General features: G+C 45.0%; 1 protein-coding gene across 1 annotated transcript in view; it reads left to right on the top strand.

The window, feature by feature from the left end:
• Positions 1-18,217, top strand: part of ITGA9 (integrin subunit alpha 9) — a 284,237-nt gene that overhangs the window by 40,335 nt on the left and 225,685 nt on the right. Inside the window, 5 exon segments of the mRNA XM_037526417.2 lie at positions 5,472-5,601; positions 8,584-8,669; positions 10,875-10,943; positions 15,060-15,197; positions 16,960-17,065. Coding sequence (XP_037382314.1) covers positions 5,472-5,601; positions 8,584-8,669; positions 10,875-10,943; positions 15,060-15,197; positions 16,960-17,065 — 529 coding nt within the window.

Raw genomic sequence — 18,217 nt, forward strand, 5'->3', positions numbered from 1 at the left:
GTCCCAGAGACCTGCACTTTTTTTTCTCTTCACTCCCACCCTACAAATACAAGCTGCAGTTGCCTTGCCTCTGGCTCACCACAGCACCCTCTTGTATCTGGCTTCTCTGTCACCCCTCAACTCACTGTTCCTACACCTGGCGTTAAGGAACAAGAGCAGTGCTGTTGTCCTCTGCTCAAAATCTTTTGTTGTCTTCTCATTGTGTGTATAATGTAATAGTCCAGACACCCCCCGCGGCCCCCCAGGGCCTGCCTCTCCAGCCCCACCTCTGTGCTGGCCACCCCCCATGCTGCCTCCTGCTGCACTGACTTCCTCCACTTTCTGGGGCCTGCCCAATCTGACTGAGGTTCCCACACCTGGCATTTTGTGCCCAAGGGCACACTTCTTTAGAGAGACACATAGTAGAAGAATTGCTGGGTAAAAAGCAACCCAAAATTTGAATTTTGGTGCATGCTGGCAAATGGCTGTCCTGAAATGTTTACCAGGTGACCTCTCTCTGGACGGACGCCGAATCTGCCCCTCTGTTCTCTCAGCAACACTTAGCATTTTTGTCATTTTAAAAAAAGCTAGTTTATTTTGTTTTAGTGGCCTCTCACCTGATTACTAATGCAGTTTAGTGTATTTTTTCAAATAATGGACATCTGTCTTTTTTTTTTTTTTCATTTCCTTTTTTTCTTAGTCCATGATTGTGCTTTTTGGCGGTGGTGCTGCTTTCCCTGGTTTTCAGGATCTGGTAACATATTTTCAATGCTAGCCTCTTACCTCTATGTGCTGCAAATATTTTTCATCAGCCCTATCTGCTGAGCTTGCTTAGGGGGTCTTTATTGGACCCATATTGAACATTCATGTTTGGTCAAATGTATCAGTCTTTTTCTTTCTGGAGTGCAGGCTTCTTTTTTTGGAAAGTCATCTCTATCCCAAGACTATGGAATGTCCACCTGCATTTTCTCCTTATTTTTGTAGATTAGAAAAAAAAATTATGTCCTTAATCCATCTGGCATTTATCTTTGAGATGTTGTGGGTAGAAACAAGCTGCATGGTTTCCCTGTGCATACAGCTGATGTGATACGGGTCTGCTAGATAGTTCTTCCCAGCCCCACTGAGTGTACTGCCAGCCTGCCACATGCCAGGTCCACTCCCTTCCATCTCCATAAGCATTTAGGTTGTGTGAGTTCTATGGCTGTTGTCTTTCAGTTAGCTCTAGTGACTCAGTGGGCTTCAGGGAAACATCTGTAAGCATGTGGGCAGGTGACCATGCGGTGAAGAGCGTGCTGCCAGAGGCCATTTGGGGTGGTGGGCCAGGAGTTTGGAAGTGGGAGGGTCAGGAGAGAGGTCAGATAAAAGGATGTGATGTGGTAAAGCCACAAAGCAACAGGGCAGGCTGGAGTGATGCTTTAGGAATAAAAATGATTGTGGGGATCAGAACATTAAGCCCTGTCAGTGGGTTGGGTGGCTGCTGGATCATGAGGTTGAGGAAGGAGGTTTTGAGCCAGGGTTCTGGTGAAGTATAGTGGCCTGGTAGAAAGGGGCCACTTCAGGCAGAATCAGGGCCAGGGGCAAGCTGCTTGGTCTGCTTTAGAAACACCAGTGCGAGGTGGTGGGTAGGACAGTCAATTGTTTTCAGGAGACATTTATATAGAGAGACAGAAACCCAGCCTGAATGAGAAACTTGGATTTGGCCACTGCTGGTAAGTCTCTGAGGGGACTGTGCATGCTCAGCCTGGCCTTCTTGGTGGGAGGAAAAAGACTCATCAAGGCAGTGAGAACTCTGAGATGTTGGTGGAGAACCAGGGGAGAGACAGTGCTCCTGGGGGGGCCATCATGAGGGTCTCGCTAGCTGGAAGGGCAGGGAAGTGAGGGTTTTGGGGCTGGATGGACTTGGTCAGAGGAACTGGAAGGACAGGGCTGTGGAGGGGAGAGCCAGGCAATGGTGCAGGCTCCTGGTGACCAAAGGAGCCACTGAGCCTGTTGAAACTCCAGGCTCTGGAGTCCAGCACTTGAGGGAGCTTGTGGGACCAAAGCGGGGCGACAGCCAAAGCAAGGGCTCGGTCTTCAACCTGGCCTACGGTCTCCTGGACACTCTGGCTTTTGCCTCTGCTTCAGTTCCCAGACTTTTGGCCTCCCTTAGCAGGAGGGCTTTGAACTTACTGCCTCCCTTGTTTTTGGGACTTCAGCTATTGGAGGCTGGGCTGGAAAATGTGGTTGAAAAGGTCAGGCAGCATGGCTCCCTCCCCTGCCTCCTGCTGGCCTTGTTGTTGCTTGGGCCTGCCTCTGCTGTGGCTGGGCTGTCCCCACACAGGGCATCTTGGACAGACAGCATCTGTAGTCTTCCGGACATGGCTGTATTGCCATGAAGTACTTGGCCCAAAATGCCTGCTTGACTTGAGGGTTGGTGACCCAGGAGTTATCAAAGCTGTTTGATTTGTGGATACCACTAGAGTTTTAGCCCATCAATGGGGGCACAGGAGAATTTCCTGGAAACTTTATTTTAGTAGCCTGGGATAACAGAGGTGATGGATCCTTCTTGGAAGCAAGAGAAGAAAGACATTCGCCCAGCCTTCTCTGCCTCCCCTCAGCATTGCAGTACCACGATGGAAGCCTGGGGGGCCTGGGGGAGTCTTCTGTTACAGACCCTGAGACTCTCTGCCCTCTGCTTATGCCATCTTGCTGTGCGCAGACTTGCTTGGGTAGCCTGTTATCTCTGGGGATTCTGCTGATAAATGCTCCTTGGGGACAGCCCCACACTGCTTATTGATGGATTCCACACACGCAGTTCAGGCAGATGGTAGCCTCTGACTTCCAGAGACGCTTGCATTTATGTGCATGACATTTGCATTGGCTGTTCTGGGTGGTGGGGAGCTGAGTGCTGATAACATTTTCCCAGCACTTGTGAACAGTGCCAGCAGACAAGGCAAAGGGTGAATGGAAAAGGCCAAATATGAGGGAGTTCCAGGAAGACACAGCCTCCCTGCCCCACCCCTCATCCCAAGGTCCTTAGACTTGGCATCAGCTTTTCTAGTTTGAACAGAAGGGAGAGCGAATGTGAGCCCGAGGCAGGGTTTTGAAGGAGTAGGGTTAACTTGTCTTATCCTCTTGCTCTAATGGTTGAGAGGAGATGCAGGGACATGTCAGGCTTTTACCAGCCTAGAGCATCAGAACACAGAGTGTGCATAGCCTGGGATCTGGAGGGGCCTCACAGACCTGTGGTGATGCTCCAAGCAGGTGGAGGGAGCTCTGCATGTGTGTGCAGCTGGTGCTGAGCCTGCCACTCGTCATTGTGCTCCCCACTGTCTTTTGCACTTGGATGCTGATTACAAATTCCTTTCTGAACTCAAGGCCAAGGAAAGTCCCTCTCCTCTGATGAGCTGATAAATTTGTCTTTCTCATCCCCTTCTAGAACTCGCACACAGTCCCTCCCACAGAGCAGATGTTGTGTAAGGGTGAGTGAATGAGTGAATGCACAAGTGCATCCAGTGCCTGTGTTTTCCCAGTGTGGGTCTTGAGTGCAGAAAGTGATAGCGGTGAGCTCCTTCTGGGTAATCAACTGCTTCCTTTGAGCTGAATAGGATCTTGGAAACTTTAGGTGTCCATCAACAATTATTCTTGGTCCATGCCTTCCTGAGTTATCAAAAGCAAACCATTTTAGCAGGAATCTGAAGGTTTCTCTTCATCTTGCTGATACCCTACTGCTTGTTAAGGTTCTTTCCCAGACTGACCACAGAATATGTGTGGTGCAAGGCACCATCCTGATGCTGTCACACACTGGCTCTCCCGCCTCCTTTCTGACATTCTTTTCAGAAGCTTCTGGCCTTTTCAGACATTTGTTCCCTGGGAATTCAGTGTGACTTTATGAATTGTCTTCAAAAACTCAGAATCTTTATGGTAGGATCTAACTTTCTGGACTTGTTGGGAACCAGTAGCTTCTGAAGTGTTGAGGCCAGCTCTACAGAAGGAGGTCAGCCTGGCCTCTGCTTCTGCAATATTGCAGTGTATATGGACCCTAAAGGCCCAGGCAGGTGTGTTGCAGCAACAGTAGGTGCGACCTGCACAGTGTCTGTCGCCTGTGTGAGTCCAGGTGAGTTTTGGGGTTTTGTGTACACCTGAGAGATTTCCTCTAGAAATTGTCTTCATTTTATTTTATTTGTTTAAAAAAGATTTATTTATTTATTTATATAAGCACTGGGTACAGTCAGAAGCGTGGGAGGGTGAGAGAATTCACCAGAGCCAGAGCAGGGAACAGAACAGGCAGACTGACTGAAATACACTGTTGAAGGGAGCAGCGGGCGGGGCAGGAGAGGTCTGTCGCGCCATGTGGGACCCTCGCCGGTGGCCGGGGATCGAACTGGTGCTGCAGAGGCTGCGGGCCTAGAAATTGTCTTCATTTTACTGTATTTGGATAGAATTTTTCCCTAAAATATTTTGTACATCTTCATGTTCACTTGCCCCAGGGATGTCATTCTCAGGGACTTCATTTGTTGTATGTGTCCAGTATAAGTTTTCATATATAGTAGGAGATGCTTAATAAACATGTAGTGAAAATGAATGATTTTGTTAGAAAATTTTTTATTCTTATTGCAGTGTAGGTACTTCAGAAAAGAAGGGGTTCCTGCTGGAGGGATGCACTGGAAGGCTTAGCCTGGGGCATATGCTGTCTTCAGGGCCTTCCCTGCCCCCACTGCTTCACACAGTGTGTGCTTTATTTTGTGCTTCAACAGCTTCATCACAGGAACACATTTTGCTTTTAAAGAAACTTAAAGAAAATATACTTCAGGGATAAAAGAGACAAAAAATTCCCATCATTTTAGCACCCAGTAGAAAAAGCCATAAACATTTTGCAGCTTAGCCTTCTAGTCTTCATTGTCTGTATATACTTTTTTCTTTCATAAAACACAATCATATTGTACATACTATTGCAATGTTTTCTTTTTTTAACTTGTCGGTCATAGTGGCCAGAAAACCAAGCTTTAGAACCACCCCTAAGAAGACAACCTGGAGTGAGAACTGAAGGGGCTTCCTTCCAGTGGTCCAACTTTGTGCCATTGTGGCAAAGTAAATTCTGGTGACTGTTTATCTCTTGCTCAGCATGGGTCAAGTGGAGTTGCTGGATGAGGGGCTGGAGGTCAGGCTGCTAAGGTGAGGGTGTCTATTCATGACCTGGAATTGTCCCTGGTATTGTCTGACTTAGCCCATGTCAAATATTTTCCATTTCTTTGCTTGATCCTGGGGTACAGGTGAGGAAATAGGTGCAGCCTCAGCTGTGGATAGGATAGGGAGCTGGTGTGTTTCCCATTCTGCTGCCTTGTTCTGTGTCTTTAGCCCTGGGAAGCTGCTGAAGACTTTTTTATTGATCAACTGAAGAAAGGTAGCTTGAGTTTAGTTCTAAGTTCTTGTTTGTGACTGTGGTTCTCAATCCACTGCCCACCCCCATCTTCAGCTTCCTTCTCTGTTTACCTTTGTTTTCTCTTTGGTAGGAGCTGGTGGTGATGGGTGCTCCAGGGTCATTTTATTGGGCTGGGACTGTGAAAGTGCTGAACCTTACAGACAACACCTATTTCAAACTGAATGATGAGATGATCATGAACAGGCGATACACTTACCTGGGTGAGTAGCTCAGGGAGGTGACAGGTAAGAAAGGGGACATGGGAGTGACTACTGTTATGCTTGTGAATTACTGCATTACTGGTAGAAAAACCAGTTTGTTGGCCTTTAATCTGTTTATTGGCTATGCTTTTTTTTTTTTTTTTAAGATTTATTTATTTATTTATACAAGCACTGGGTACAGTCAGAAGCGCGGGAGGGTGAGAGAATTCACCAGAGCCAGAGTGGGGAGCAGAACAGGCAGAAGGAACGAAGTACACTGCTGAGGGGAGCAGCAGGCAAAGAGGTCTGCGTGCCATGTGAGACCCTCACTGGTGGCCGGGGATCGAACTGTCGCTGCAGAGGCTGTGGGCAGCTTCGCAGCCCAGCGCTCAACTGCTGTGCCACCAGGAGAGGCCCTATTGGCTATGCTTTTAACTAGGGCTCTTTCACATTGAGCCCCATACACTGGAGGTAGAGAGGAGACCAAAGGAAGGGACTGAATTAAAACCATGGGATTTAATTAAAAAGCTCACGGTTGAACCTTCAGGGAAGCAAATATTTTATTTTCTTATTTTAGCAGTTACTCCTATTCAGATGATCAGGTCCAAAGTGATTGCAACAGAGTCCTGATCTTCCATGGCATTCTTTTGCATGGAGGTCTCTGCTTCCTGGGCCCAAAAGTGGTTGCCAGTAGAAATAAGAACCAGAGATTATTGGGCAGGATGGCAATGTAGTGCTGAAGTTTAATTAAAGGCTCACAAAAATTTCTCTTATTTTATCGATTCTTTTAATCTTCTAGAAAGAAGATAGACACAACGTAAGTTTGCAGCCACCAGGCTAAACTGACGCCAAGTCAGATCATGCCTATTTAAGAACAGAGAGATAGGCTGCCTGTGCTCGTGAATACGATCATTTTACATGACTGTCTTCTTTAATTCATGCCCTAAATGCTGTAATTTTGGACTCAAAATAAAGCTAATTTTCAGAAGACCTAATGATGAAAGAACAATGCTCTTTTACACTCATCACAGATAATGTATATCCCTGGAAGCTCTGCCCTCCTTTTTGCATAGAGTCTCTTGTGAGAGGATAGTAGAGAGTTAATGACTTGCCTTTTTCCTTCTAATTGCAGGTTTTTAAATTTTTTTTTTTTTTTTTTTTTTTTTTTTTTTTTTTGCCCAGTAACTCTACCATAATACTTGTACTCCAGCTTTGGAGTGTTTGCATTCTGCATGCTCCTAGATCCATAATGCTGTCATTGACTGAGCATTTATTCTACGCCAGGTTCTACACATCAATTTTTTTTAATTCCTGAAGCAACTTTTGGAGCTAGCTATTATTATTGCATTTTATAGGTAAGGTAACTTAGGTTCAAAGAAGTCATATCACTTCCAAAGTTCACATGAACCAGTAAGTAGCAAATACTCATCGTTTCTGAGCTTAGAGTCTAGATGCCGAACTTCCCCTCCCTAAACTGTGGCCATAGCACTGACCACTGATACTGATCACTCACTAGGCTGGGAATATCTTGGAATTGGGGAATTTATGTCAAATTTCTAGGACTAGGTCTAAAAGCCTGGTGCATACTAGGAATTCAACTTTGTTTATTTGATCAGAGAATGAAGAGAAGGCAGAAAAGAACCTAATTGGAGAAGTAACTTTAGGGTCTGGGAGAGGTCCTTTGAACCTCAGGACCTGTGGCTCCTTGCTGTGTTTACAAAACGAAGGCCCTTATGTGTTGCAGGGCTTGCCAAGGTCACGTGACCCATTGATATCATTCAATACTCTCAGCCTCCAGTCTGAGTCTGTGTTCAGCCACTTGGCAGATAAGAATTGATCCTGATACGTTGTCATCACAAAAGCCAAACAGCTTATGATCACAGTGCTAGGGTTTGAGGGTGATGACAAGGTTTGGGGAATATATGGTAGCTTGTGCAGGGTTTTTGCTGGCTAGAGAAGAACTTTCAACTTGCTGGCAAGACTCAAAGAAAGAATAGATTTAGACTAAGCTCAGGCAATTTTTTCTTTTGTTTCTGGGACTCCTTTTGCATCCAGACTCTTTGCCTCCCTATCCATCCATCCATCTAACCATCATCCATCTGTCCATCCATCTTTATCTTCTTCCTGCCCTCTTTTAAGAAGGGAGTGTGACATGATGGTTCATTACAGTGACTTTGGAGATGCACAGATTGGACTTGAATCTTGTATATTCTTAGGCTTATTGCTTAATCACATTTAGTCCCAGCTTCCACATATATAAAATAAAAGAAATACTCATGCCTCCTTCATAGAGCTGCGAGATTAAAAGAGGTGATGCCATCCAAAGACAGGAACAAGAATGTTCATAGCAGCTTTATTCAGGCTATCCCCCTAATTGGAAACAACCCAAATTCCCAGCACTGGGAGAAAAAAGATATTATGATGTATTCATGCAATGGAACGCTACTCAACAAGGAAAAGAAGGAGACAAACTACTATTACACTCAACAGCATGGATGAATGCCACAGATCTGTTGAGTGAGAATCTAGAACAGACAAACCTAATATATAGTGCTAGAAATCATTGTGGGGTATTTCCTGGGCATGACATCAGGGGACCTTCTGGGGTGATGGGTCTATGGTTCTGTTCACTGTGGGTGGTGATTGTGTGGTTATGTACACATACACAGACTAAGTTTTATACTTCAGATGAAAGCATAGCTCAAAATGAAAACAAAAGCAATTGCAAAGAATTTGGTACAATACCTCCTCTAAAGGACACTCAGAAAGCACTCTCTTTTGCCCTGATCTCCTTGTGAACATGCCCTTTTGTGAGCAGAACCACCTCAGAAAAGAAGACTGACTGACTGCTGCCATTTGTTCCCTGGTAATTTCTGTTTCAAGAATAACTGGATCATAATCATTCAGAAAAAGGATGCTTGAGAAGGTGTATTCTCTGATGGATCTTTTTCTTCCCTGTACTTCTTTCTCAACTCTGCCCTTGGTTTCTGCCCACTCGTGCAGGCTATGCAGTTACCGCTGGCCACTTCTCACACCCGTCCTCCACCGACGTGGTGGGAGGCGCCCCACAGGATGATGGCATTGGAAAGGTGAGGAGGGGGTCTGTGGTACAGCATGGGGTCAGGTGGGAGGGGGAGGAGTATGCTGCCCTGAGATAGAGGTTTGTCAGCTTAGATTGCTGAATGACTGGCAGGTAAGTGATGAAATGGTTAGGAACCTCCTGTCTGTCACCTTCCATCACTTTTGACAGTTTCTCTTAAAAGCTTAATTAGTGTGCGTATAACTCCCAAACCTTTTTGTTTTCTGCACATCTAATTTCAGGATGTTTTCATAGTTGACTATGGAATTATTTAAGAATGTCTTCTGTGTGACTGTGAAATTACTAAGACTGACCCCTAGTGTCATGGCATTCTCTAAAGGAGAGGTGTCCAGGGTTATCCAACTTCAAGTCCTCTGTTCTCCCAAACCCTTCCCAACTTTGACTTGGGTTTAATGGAGCTAGGTCTAGTCCCAATTATTTTGTGATTTAATTTATTCACCCTTAGAACCAAAACTGGTTCAGCCCAGAGACTGAACTGGTACTGTGTGATACACTGTCTCTGGAGTATCTGCCCAGAGTGTAGTAAAGATCTCGGGCTGCCTGAGTCCCTCTGTGCCCTCTGTGAATTACGACCACAGTACAGAGAACTGTGCTTGTTGGACTGTTAGCTCCAGGGTGCGGGAGTTCCAGATGAAGTCCAGATGAATCAGGAATCTGCATTTTTGACAAGCTCTATAGACTGTCTGGTGAGAAAGACTGAACACAGCAATGCTCTTTGGATCTCACCCATCCCATAGGGGTGAGCCTAGTGTAGAGTCCAGTCATTCACCAGGTTCTTGGAGGCCTGAGATCTGGATTCTGGAAAGCTTGAGGTGGCTGGGACTACTGTTATTAGAATTTTCCAGGCATGATGTCTGCATGTCAGCTGATGAGACTTGACTGCAGTGTACTCATGAGGGTTGTATCTCCCTGGATATTCCTGGGGAGGAGGTGGGAGCTGCTGTCACATTCCCAAGCATGTATAGCTTGCCCTGAACACTGATGCTATGGAGGGAGAGTCTTGAAAATGAAACCAGATAAAAACCCAGGACTCTGAGCAGGAGGGAGTCATACAGATGAACTCTGATAACTTTCCGAAAGAGCTGGGTCTTTCTGAGTCACGTGAATTCTTATACGTGCTAAAAGGAAGAAGCACCAAGAACTGTCTCCACATTGATAATATCTCCTGGGAGTTGCAGACATCTCTGTAGCCTTAGTAAAATGCTTACTTCCTAGTTCACAGTGATGAAGATGCCTCAGGCTGACCACAGCAGCTTTCTCTTCTTACCAATCACAGGAAACTCCATGCAATTTTATTGCCTTCTCTTCAGAAGGTTGTGATAACTGTATAGTCCTGTCAAGTTCCAAGATGAAAATGGTATTTATAATCGATAAAACCAGACAGAGGGAATCCTGAATCCTGTTAGCAATAAAGAATATGAAATGCTTCTTTGGTTGGAACACATGAAACACTGCGGAAATTGGTTGTCTTTGACAAAGTTGCTGATACTCTATTCTCAGGGAAGAGGCTGGAATAGGGACCTAACTCCCCAAGACCCCAGAATGGACTCTAGCCTTCGGAGTTGTTCATTTCTCGTGTCAGGAGCTGGACATTAGCATTAAGACGGTGGTCCCTTACTCTGGTTCTCATGGGACATTCTTCATAACATGTAAATTAAAAAGAACTTCCATAGTCATATCACCGGTACCCTTTAGAAAATTCTGCACAGTGATACTCATTGGTGGTGGAGATTCATGGTGTAAAGACCCAAAGTAAAGAAATTTGTTTAATGTTTAACTCTCTGACATTTCCTAAACTAAACTTATATTCACCCAAGCAGATCTCATGACACCATGAGAAAATGCTCATGACACCATGGGAAAATGCTTTGTCTAAGATACATCCCTTGCTCCCCCCGTCTTATATTGCACACCTGCTAAGCTCTAAATAAAGGAAGAAAGGAAATAGTCCATGGAAGAAAATACTTTATAGAAGAGATGACTTATTTACAAGTAATCTGGAACTCCTGGGTCATCTTGTGCTGCCATGAAGGATGTGGTTCAGGATTGAAGGACATTTTCTTTGTAGATTTGGTAAAATGAGAGCTGGCTTCATTATTAGCAGTCAGTGTAAGTGCGCCTGCTGTGGAGGTAGCTGAGAATTGTCTTTGGTCATGGCTTCTGTCGTCACTAGATTTCTTTTTTCATTCCATAGGTTTATATTTTTAGAGCTGACCGAAGATCAGGTACCTTAATTAAGTTTTTTCAAGCATCAGGTAAAAAGGTGAGATTCTTGGTCTAAATGTTTCTTGTTTGTTTGAGAGATGTCCTCATGTGGGATTCAGTTCTTACTTTTTAGAAAATTGGTTCATAGGTCTTATCGACATCCTACGTTTATAGAGCTTTTCTACTTAGCCACGTGGGGACCTCTATCTTCTCAGCATTGTGTGTAATCTGCAGATTCTCCAGATTGATGGTGGTTGTAGAAGACATGTAGCAAGATGAGTTTGCATGTAGCCAAGTACAGCAGTTTAAACTTAGATACTAATTGAAATTACAGTATGCTGTGTCTCTCTCTGCCCCTGTGTCTCTCTGTCTCCCATACATACACCTCTCCACCTCCAGAGAGATCAGGCACAGTTGAGTACAGGTAGCAAGCCCACAATTTACAACGGGTTACTTTCAAAGGAGGGAACGTACCCAAGTGGTTCTCACTCTCCCTATCTCATCAACCCAACACTGTCCCCTCCTCTGCACACCCTGAGCCCTCTGCCACCATTGACATGGGGACTGCTTGTCACCAACGGAAACTGAACAAAAGTTAACTAGTTCCATTTACAATATTGATAGAAAAATAGCGCAGCAAGGCTGCCCTGAAATTAACCTTGTTTGTGTTGTCACTTTGTCCTCATCCTGGCCCTGATTCTAGTTCCTGCAAGTTCCTGCTCCCCAGTTCTACTTGCACTGTACCGTAGTCAGCAGTTAAGCCAGTTGGAGAATTCTTTTATTAGTAAGCATGGGGTTAGCAGTCATGCATACTTTAGTGTAACTTAAATCAGAAGATAGTTTAGCAAGATTGGTAGCTCTAAGGAGACACCAATTCAGGTTGTGAGGTGAAGGGGGTAATTTGGAGGCTTGTCTTGGTGGAAGCCTTTGTGAGCTCTGGGAAGCAGGACAGGATGCCTGGGGCTTGCAAGGGAGACTGGAGGAGAGAGGAGAATGTCAGGAGAGGAGGTGATTTTACCCTCTGCTACCCTGAGGAAAGGGGAGGGGGGTGATTTTTTCCTTTCTGGGCATGCCATGTACCCCAGTCCTTGTCAGTCCTTGCTATGGATTACCTCTGTACATCAGCCTGGCACCACTGTGTTTTGTTTTAGTGGTGAATCTTATTTTGAGTTCCCTAAATCCCATTTACAACTTTTTTATTTTTGCAGTGTTGAAAACCTTAATGTGATGTTAATACAAAATATATAATTGTCATAATTTTTTCAATAAAAATGCACCACCAAACTCAGTTTGGTGAGGTTTTCCCTGAGAACAGCTCTGCATTCCCCCCCAGAAGCATTTGACCTATGTTATTTTAATATTCCAAACCCCAGAGCAACAACACTGGAAAATGACTATGATTTATTCTATATAAAAAAATGGTTTTCTAAACATCCTTAAAATTAGCAAAGAAATAACTCCATGCCATGAGGACCAATGGAGTCCCAAAGAGCATGGAGGGCGTTGAATGCTGCTACTCCCCCCCTCAAATGTACCCAGGCTTGAAAGGATTCTTCTCTTGCCCCCCAGCTTTGAAAGATAACTGAGGCATAGCATGAGTTAGTTTAAGGTGTGACGTGTGATGATTCAGTACATGTATATATTTGCAAAGTGGTCTCCACAATAAGGTTTGTCAGCACATCCATCACCTCACATTATTGTCTTAAAGATTCTTTAAAATGACCTGTGGTGGAGCTTAAACTCACTGATCACCCTGTTCTTGGAATAGTTTCCTATTCAACTATAGCTGTTCCTTCCCTGCTGCCTACACAGTTAAAACAGGTCATCTTGGCATAATTGCCAACCTGTATTTGTGCCCTTTCTCTTCCACATCTGCCCAGGTTTGGAGGATGACTTATTTGGCCACCTCTCTATGACTGGGTTTGCTGTCATTGAGTTCTAGGACAGTCCAACTTGCATCTTGGGTCTTCGCACTGCCCAGCTCCATAGCTGTGCTACTTTTCATTTTCCTTAGGGCTCTGCCTGGCCCTACCTGGGTAGTTAGGGTTATTCCTTTGCCCTGCTGCTTACTTACTCCTGCCTCCTGTTTCATTGCCTTCTAGCTTTACCATCATCACCTTTCTGCATTTGAAATAGGCCATAATGCTATGCATCCTAGTCATTTAGCCAGAAGAAATGAGACCTTCTCACCTTGGTAACTTCTCCATTGTTTCATAGGGGAAGGACATGGCCCCCGGCTTTCAAGGGATGCCTTAACTTTACCTCTGTGTCGAGAGCCACACACATGGGAGGGTTCTGACTCAGAAAACCACCAATCCACTTCTGCTATTTTTTGGCCAGAATTCTACCGGATAGCCCTGTCTCCCTGTCTTACTGTAAAGAAAACAGCAACAAAATGGCTCTGTTCTTTCTTGGTTGATACCCTTGAAACCACCAACATGTGTGCAGTTCAGATGTGAACACAGACACACATCCCTGCATCTCCAGGCCAGTGGGATTGCTCTGGTCAAGGCACACTCATCCCAAAACATGGCATTGCCACACTGAGGTGTTTCTGAGTTAACTGAGTATGTAAAATGTTTGTATGTAAAAACTTAGATAGGAAACTTCATGTACTGTGATTTCTGATTTAACACTGATTGATGAAGATATCATATTAAATAGCCCACTGAAATGAAACAGATAGTTCCCCTGGGGCTCAGCCAGAGAGAACAGCTGGAAGCTTTAGGCTTCATCTCCTTTCCTGGCTCTTACTGGTTTCTTTTACTGAAGTACATACAGATGGGGAGGTTGGCAAGGCCACTAAATGGGTGACTGGCAGCTTGGTTTCTGTGCTCTCAGCTTCCATGATTCTGCACCTTCCCCATGCCCTTGTCCCTTGGGAATGGGAGATTGGGGGATGGTGGTCAATTGAATTAAGTGGCCTGGCATGTGACTGGGTAAGACTTCTGTGTCCTCTTGGCCAGGGGTTTTAGCTGCAGGAAATGGACAAGGGTGCCCTTCACTTCTCTCAAACTCCCCTAGATTAGCTGCTAACAAATTCCAACAGTGGGGGAAAAAAGCATAGTCATATCATTTTAAAACCAGAGTCATTTTATTTGAAAACATTTATTTTAAAAGTTGGTGTATGTTTTTTTTTTTTTTTTTTTAGAGTTTGCAAACTGGAAAAGATATAGGCTACAAAAATTTTTGTTTGACCTTCATAGTATGTTTATTTTTTAATGTATATTAAACATAGTATGTTTATTATTTTTAATATGATTTAGCTGCCAGCATTTAAAAAATAGACACTTCAAGTAAAATTGTACATTTTTTGCCTCCTCTTAAAAACTGGACAGGGTCCCTTCTGCTAACTCAGCCTGCCTTATAGGGAGTAGTTGACTACAGGTGCCTAGGTTGCTCCTTTGGTGTGGTCTGTTGACTCCAGTTTACAATATTCTCCACCATTCCCTACTGTTTCTTAAAATTGAAGTCAAACGTCACCTGTAAGCATACTTGCAGTATCTGTTTTTTCTAATACCTGTATATCACCTTGGACCCAATGGTGTTTTAGGTAGATTTTGAGACCCCTGATTTAAAATAATAGGCAATGAATTAAGCTATGATTAAAGAAGAGCCAGTATAAATTAGTTGTGTTCCTTCATTGAATTGTACCTTTTTCTGTCACCCTAGCTCTTACCTTCCTAACCAATCTAGCTATGTACAAACTGGGGGAGGGTAACCTATTTCCTCTTAGAACGTTTATTTTCATCTTACCTCGTGTTGTGAAACTTCACATTCCTACTTGCTTTGTCCTTGCCAAATGTCTGATCTACGAGGTAATTTTATTATGGTTGTAACTTATATTTGCAACCTCAGCTTACATTCTGAAAAACAGTACCTGATTCGCTGGGGATCAGTCCATTTGTTTTCCCCTTGGTGGGGCTCCAGGAAAGGGGACTCTGAGCCAGTTAGCTTTGGTCAAGGGTTGCTTGGGGCCCTGCTTGGCTGCTGGAAGGCTTAGGGAAGTTGGGTATTTCACTTGCTTGCCTAGGCATTCGGTTTATGGGGCCACCGCAGCCTCTTAGGGGCTGGGGTGCAAATGTTCCTAAAGCCCATGGGCTGGAGGAAAGCGAGGGCCTCCTTGCGTGAGGGCAGACACTGAATGCTCTGTTGCGACTCGACTTGGTTGCAGATGGGCTCTTACTTCGGCTCCTCCTTATGCGCAGTTGACCTGAACGCGGACGGCCTCTCCGATCTGCTGGTGGGCGCCCCCATGTTTTCTGAGATCAGGGATGAGGGGCAGGTCACCGTCTATATCAACCAAGGAAATGTGAGTACAGTGCTGGGTACAGTGGGTGGGTGTGGGAGAGAGATATTGGCAAGCAGTGGCTGAGCACTCCCCAACTCCCTGGTCAAGCACTGGGTGCCACTTGCCAGAGGAGGGGAAAAAAACCTACGTTCAAAAAGTGAAATGTTCCATTCCTGGGAAGTTTTATATAGTGTTGCTGTGTGCAAGAACAATCTTAATGGTTAGCCTGTAGTGCTTACTACTGATATATACTTACCATGTGTGCAGGAGCTGTTCTTTCTGCTTCCGTAAGTGATTTCAGTGTAATGTGCACATGGTATCAGGGGTTCCCATATCTCAGGTGGAAAAACTGAGTCCCAGGGAGTCGTGACTGGCACTGCCAAAATTGCTGGTACACACACCTTTTTTAAAAAAATTAATTTGTTAATTTGTTTTATTTTTTACATCATTGTTCCTTTTTAAACAGTATTTGCTTCTGCCCACCCCCTCAGGTGTAGTCCCCATAGAGTTTCCTTCACCATTGCACCCGTGCAGCTGGTACACACATCTTTAAATCACACACAGGCAAGAAGAAATAGAAATATGGACGTCCTGTTAAAACAGTTTTAGGGGGGGATATTATGCCACAAGGAAGGCTGGGAGTATGATAAAGCAGTATGGCCACAAGTGGGGAGAGGACAGCCTCTCTAATAAATGGTGCTGGGAAAGTCGGAAAGCCACACATAAAAGAGTGAAGTTGGATTACTTGCTAACCCCATACACAAAAATAAACTCCAAGCTGATTAAAGGGTTAGACATAAGACCTTAGTAACAAAATACATAGTACAAAGTATTGAATTATGTGCGGCAAAATAAGACAGAATGATAAAGACTAATCCTAGATGCCTACATAGCAGACAATTTGATACTGCAGAACACTTTCAAAAAGGAGTGGACATCCACGAACATCCACGAACGATCTGAGGTTAACAAGGGGGCAGGAGGAAAAGGGACAAGGGCCACGAGGAATAGTGGTAGAGAAAAAATAAAATGTTAAATCACCACTTTCAACATCTAATTTAAAAATTATGGGGAGGGTCAGTCATAGCCCCTTCTATCTTCATTGTGAAATCCAAGCACCTGTAATTGTTTGGCTTTGTATGTGACTCACACAGAACATTCATTATCCAAAGGAAGTTGTCCTTTCCCCCCAAATGTTCAAATGATTGCTCTTTATAAGTAGCTAGTTAGCATGAACATTCTGTGCAATTTAGAGTAATGGACTAATCTTCGTTCTTATGTTATCCGCCAAGTGTTCATGATTCTATTATAATGAGTATTTTGCTGTGGTTCGGTATTTAATCTTTGTGATACAGAGATTAATCGTTTCCCGTCTTAGTTAAGGAGTAGTGCAGTTCGTGTATGCTTGCAAAAAAAAAAAAAAAAAAAAAAACAGAAAAAGGGAAATTTGGGAGAGGTTTTTACTGTGGGACAGGTAGTTAGGTGGGTGGGTTTTTTATAGTGTTAGAAGAAGGAAGATTTAGTCAGTGGCTGACGTGAGGTTCTCCTTCCCCTGCGAGGCATTGCAGGTGCGGGGCGGCAGAGGGGGGCTCTTGCTGAACAGGTGGGAAGGACCCGTTCTGCCACCAGGAGAGAAGTTTGGGTGCCTGTGATTCTGCCCAGGTGTTTCCTGCTGCTGGGTATGCTCAGGGGCAGCGTTCTGAGCTCTGGGTTTTATTGTTTTTTTGGTTTGTTCTGTTTGTTTTTGTTTTGTTTCCCACTCTTCCTTCATCCTGTTTCCCAGGGAGTCCTGGAGGAGCAGCTGGCCCTGGCCGGGGATGGCGCCTACAACGCACACTTTGGGGAGAGCATCGCCAGCCTGGGCGATCTTGATGACGATGGCTTCCCAGGTCAGTGAGCCTGCTCCTGTCCCCCTTTTTAAAAAGTTATTTTTTTATTGAGATAACGTTGGTTTACAGACTATGTGATGTAGGGTACACCCTCCTCAGGTGTGTGTTGCCACATGGTGCCCACCACCCAGGCACCCTCATGCCTCCACTGCGGCCCATTACCCGCCTCACGTAGGCTTGGCAGCCTGCCCTCTAGCTCTAGGCTCCTGGATCCACCTGCCCGCTCCAGAGGCCCACCATGTACTCTGAGAAGAGAGGTCTCTGTTGGAAAAAATGTCTGTGTAGACTCTTGGGACTAAGCTCTGAGCCCACTGGAGTTTTGCTTCTGTGCAGCCCCTTCTCATCAGCTCAGTGTTCTTTGCTGTGTGTGTGTGGTGCAAGGGGATGTTGGGGTTGAGTCTTGGGGCTTCTTATGGCAGAGAAACGTGATGGCTCTACCACAGGCTTTGTTTTGGAGCCCCTGATGTTCCATTGCATTTTGAGTGGACAGAGGAGAGAGTGAGACATTGCTTCTCTCCCCTGATAGTGACAGCATCCCGGGTTGACTTGGGAGAATTTGACTTGCTGTCTGCTTCTGTTTGCACAGCACACCCTCCCCAGCTCTGGCCTCTCTCTCTGGTCTGCTTGAGATGCCATCACTCATTGTGCACACGGTGTACACATGTTGGCACCCATGGGACCCCTGACACTAGAAGGGTGACTGAGGGGAAGATGGACTGGGCTGGCTCTTGCCTCAGGCCGGACATCCAGGCCCCTGTGATTTCCTTATGCCACTGGCCAGAGTGAGCTTTGTCAGAGAGAGAGGGAGGGAGCGTGTGTGGATGCATGGCCCTTGCCCCTTGACCTCACTTCTGCAGACCCATGACTTTTGTTTTGTTAGAAGAAAAGGAAAGAAAGGAAGATGTAGGTTTTGTTCCAGGAGTTGTCAGTTTGTGAGAATACTGTGGACATGTGTGTGTGTGTGTGTGTGTGTGTGTGTGTGTGTGTGTGAAGTGAATGCCACGTTATACAATTCCCTTATCCAGAAATAGAGTTGACTTTCTCAATTATGCAATAACCAGTGTCTATGGAATTCCCCTCTATAAGAGACAGAAATTAAAGTGGGTGGCTTACATTTGCTTTCCTTTTATTGCCTCGGTCAATGATTTTTCC

The sequence above is a fragment of the Talpa occidentalis genome, unplaced genomic scaffold (genome assembly GCF_014898055.3).
Source record: "Talpa occidentalis isolate TD23 unplaced genomic scaffold, MPIMG_talOcc4v2.1 talOcc4.10, whole genome shotgun sequence".
NCBI classification, from domain to species: Eukaryota; Metazoa; Chordata; class Mammalia; order Eulipotyphla; family Talpidae; genus Talpa; species Talpa occidentalis.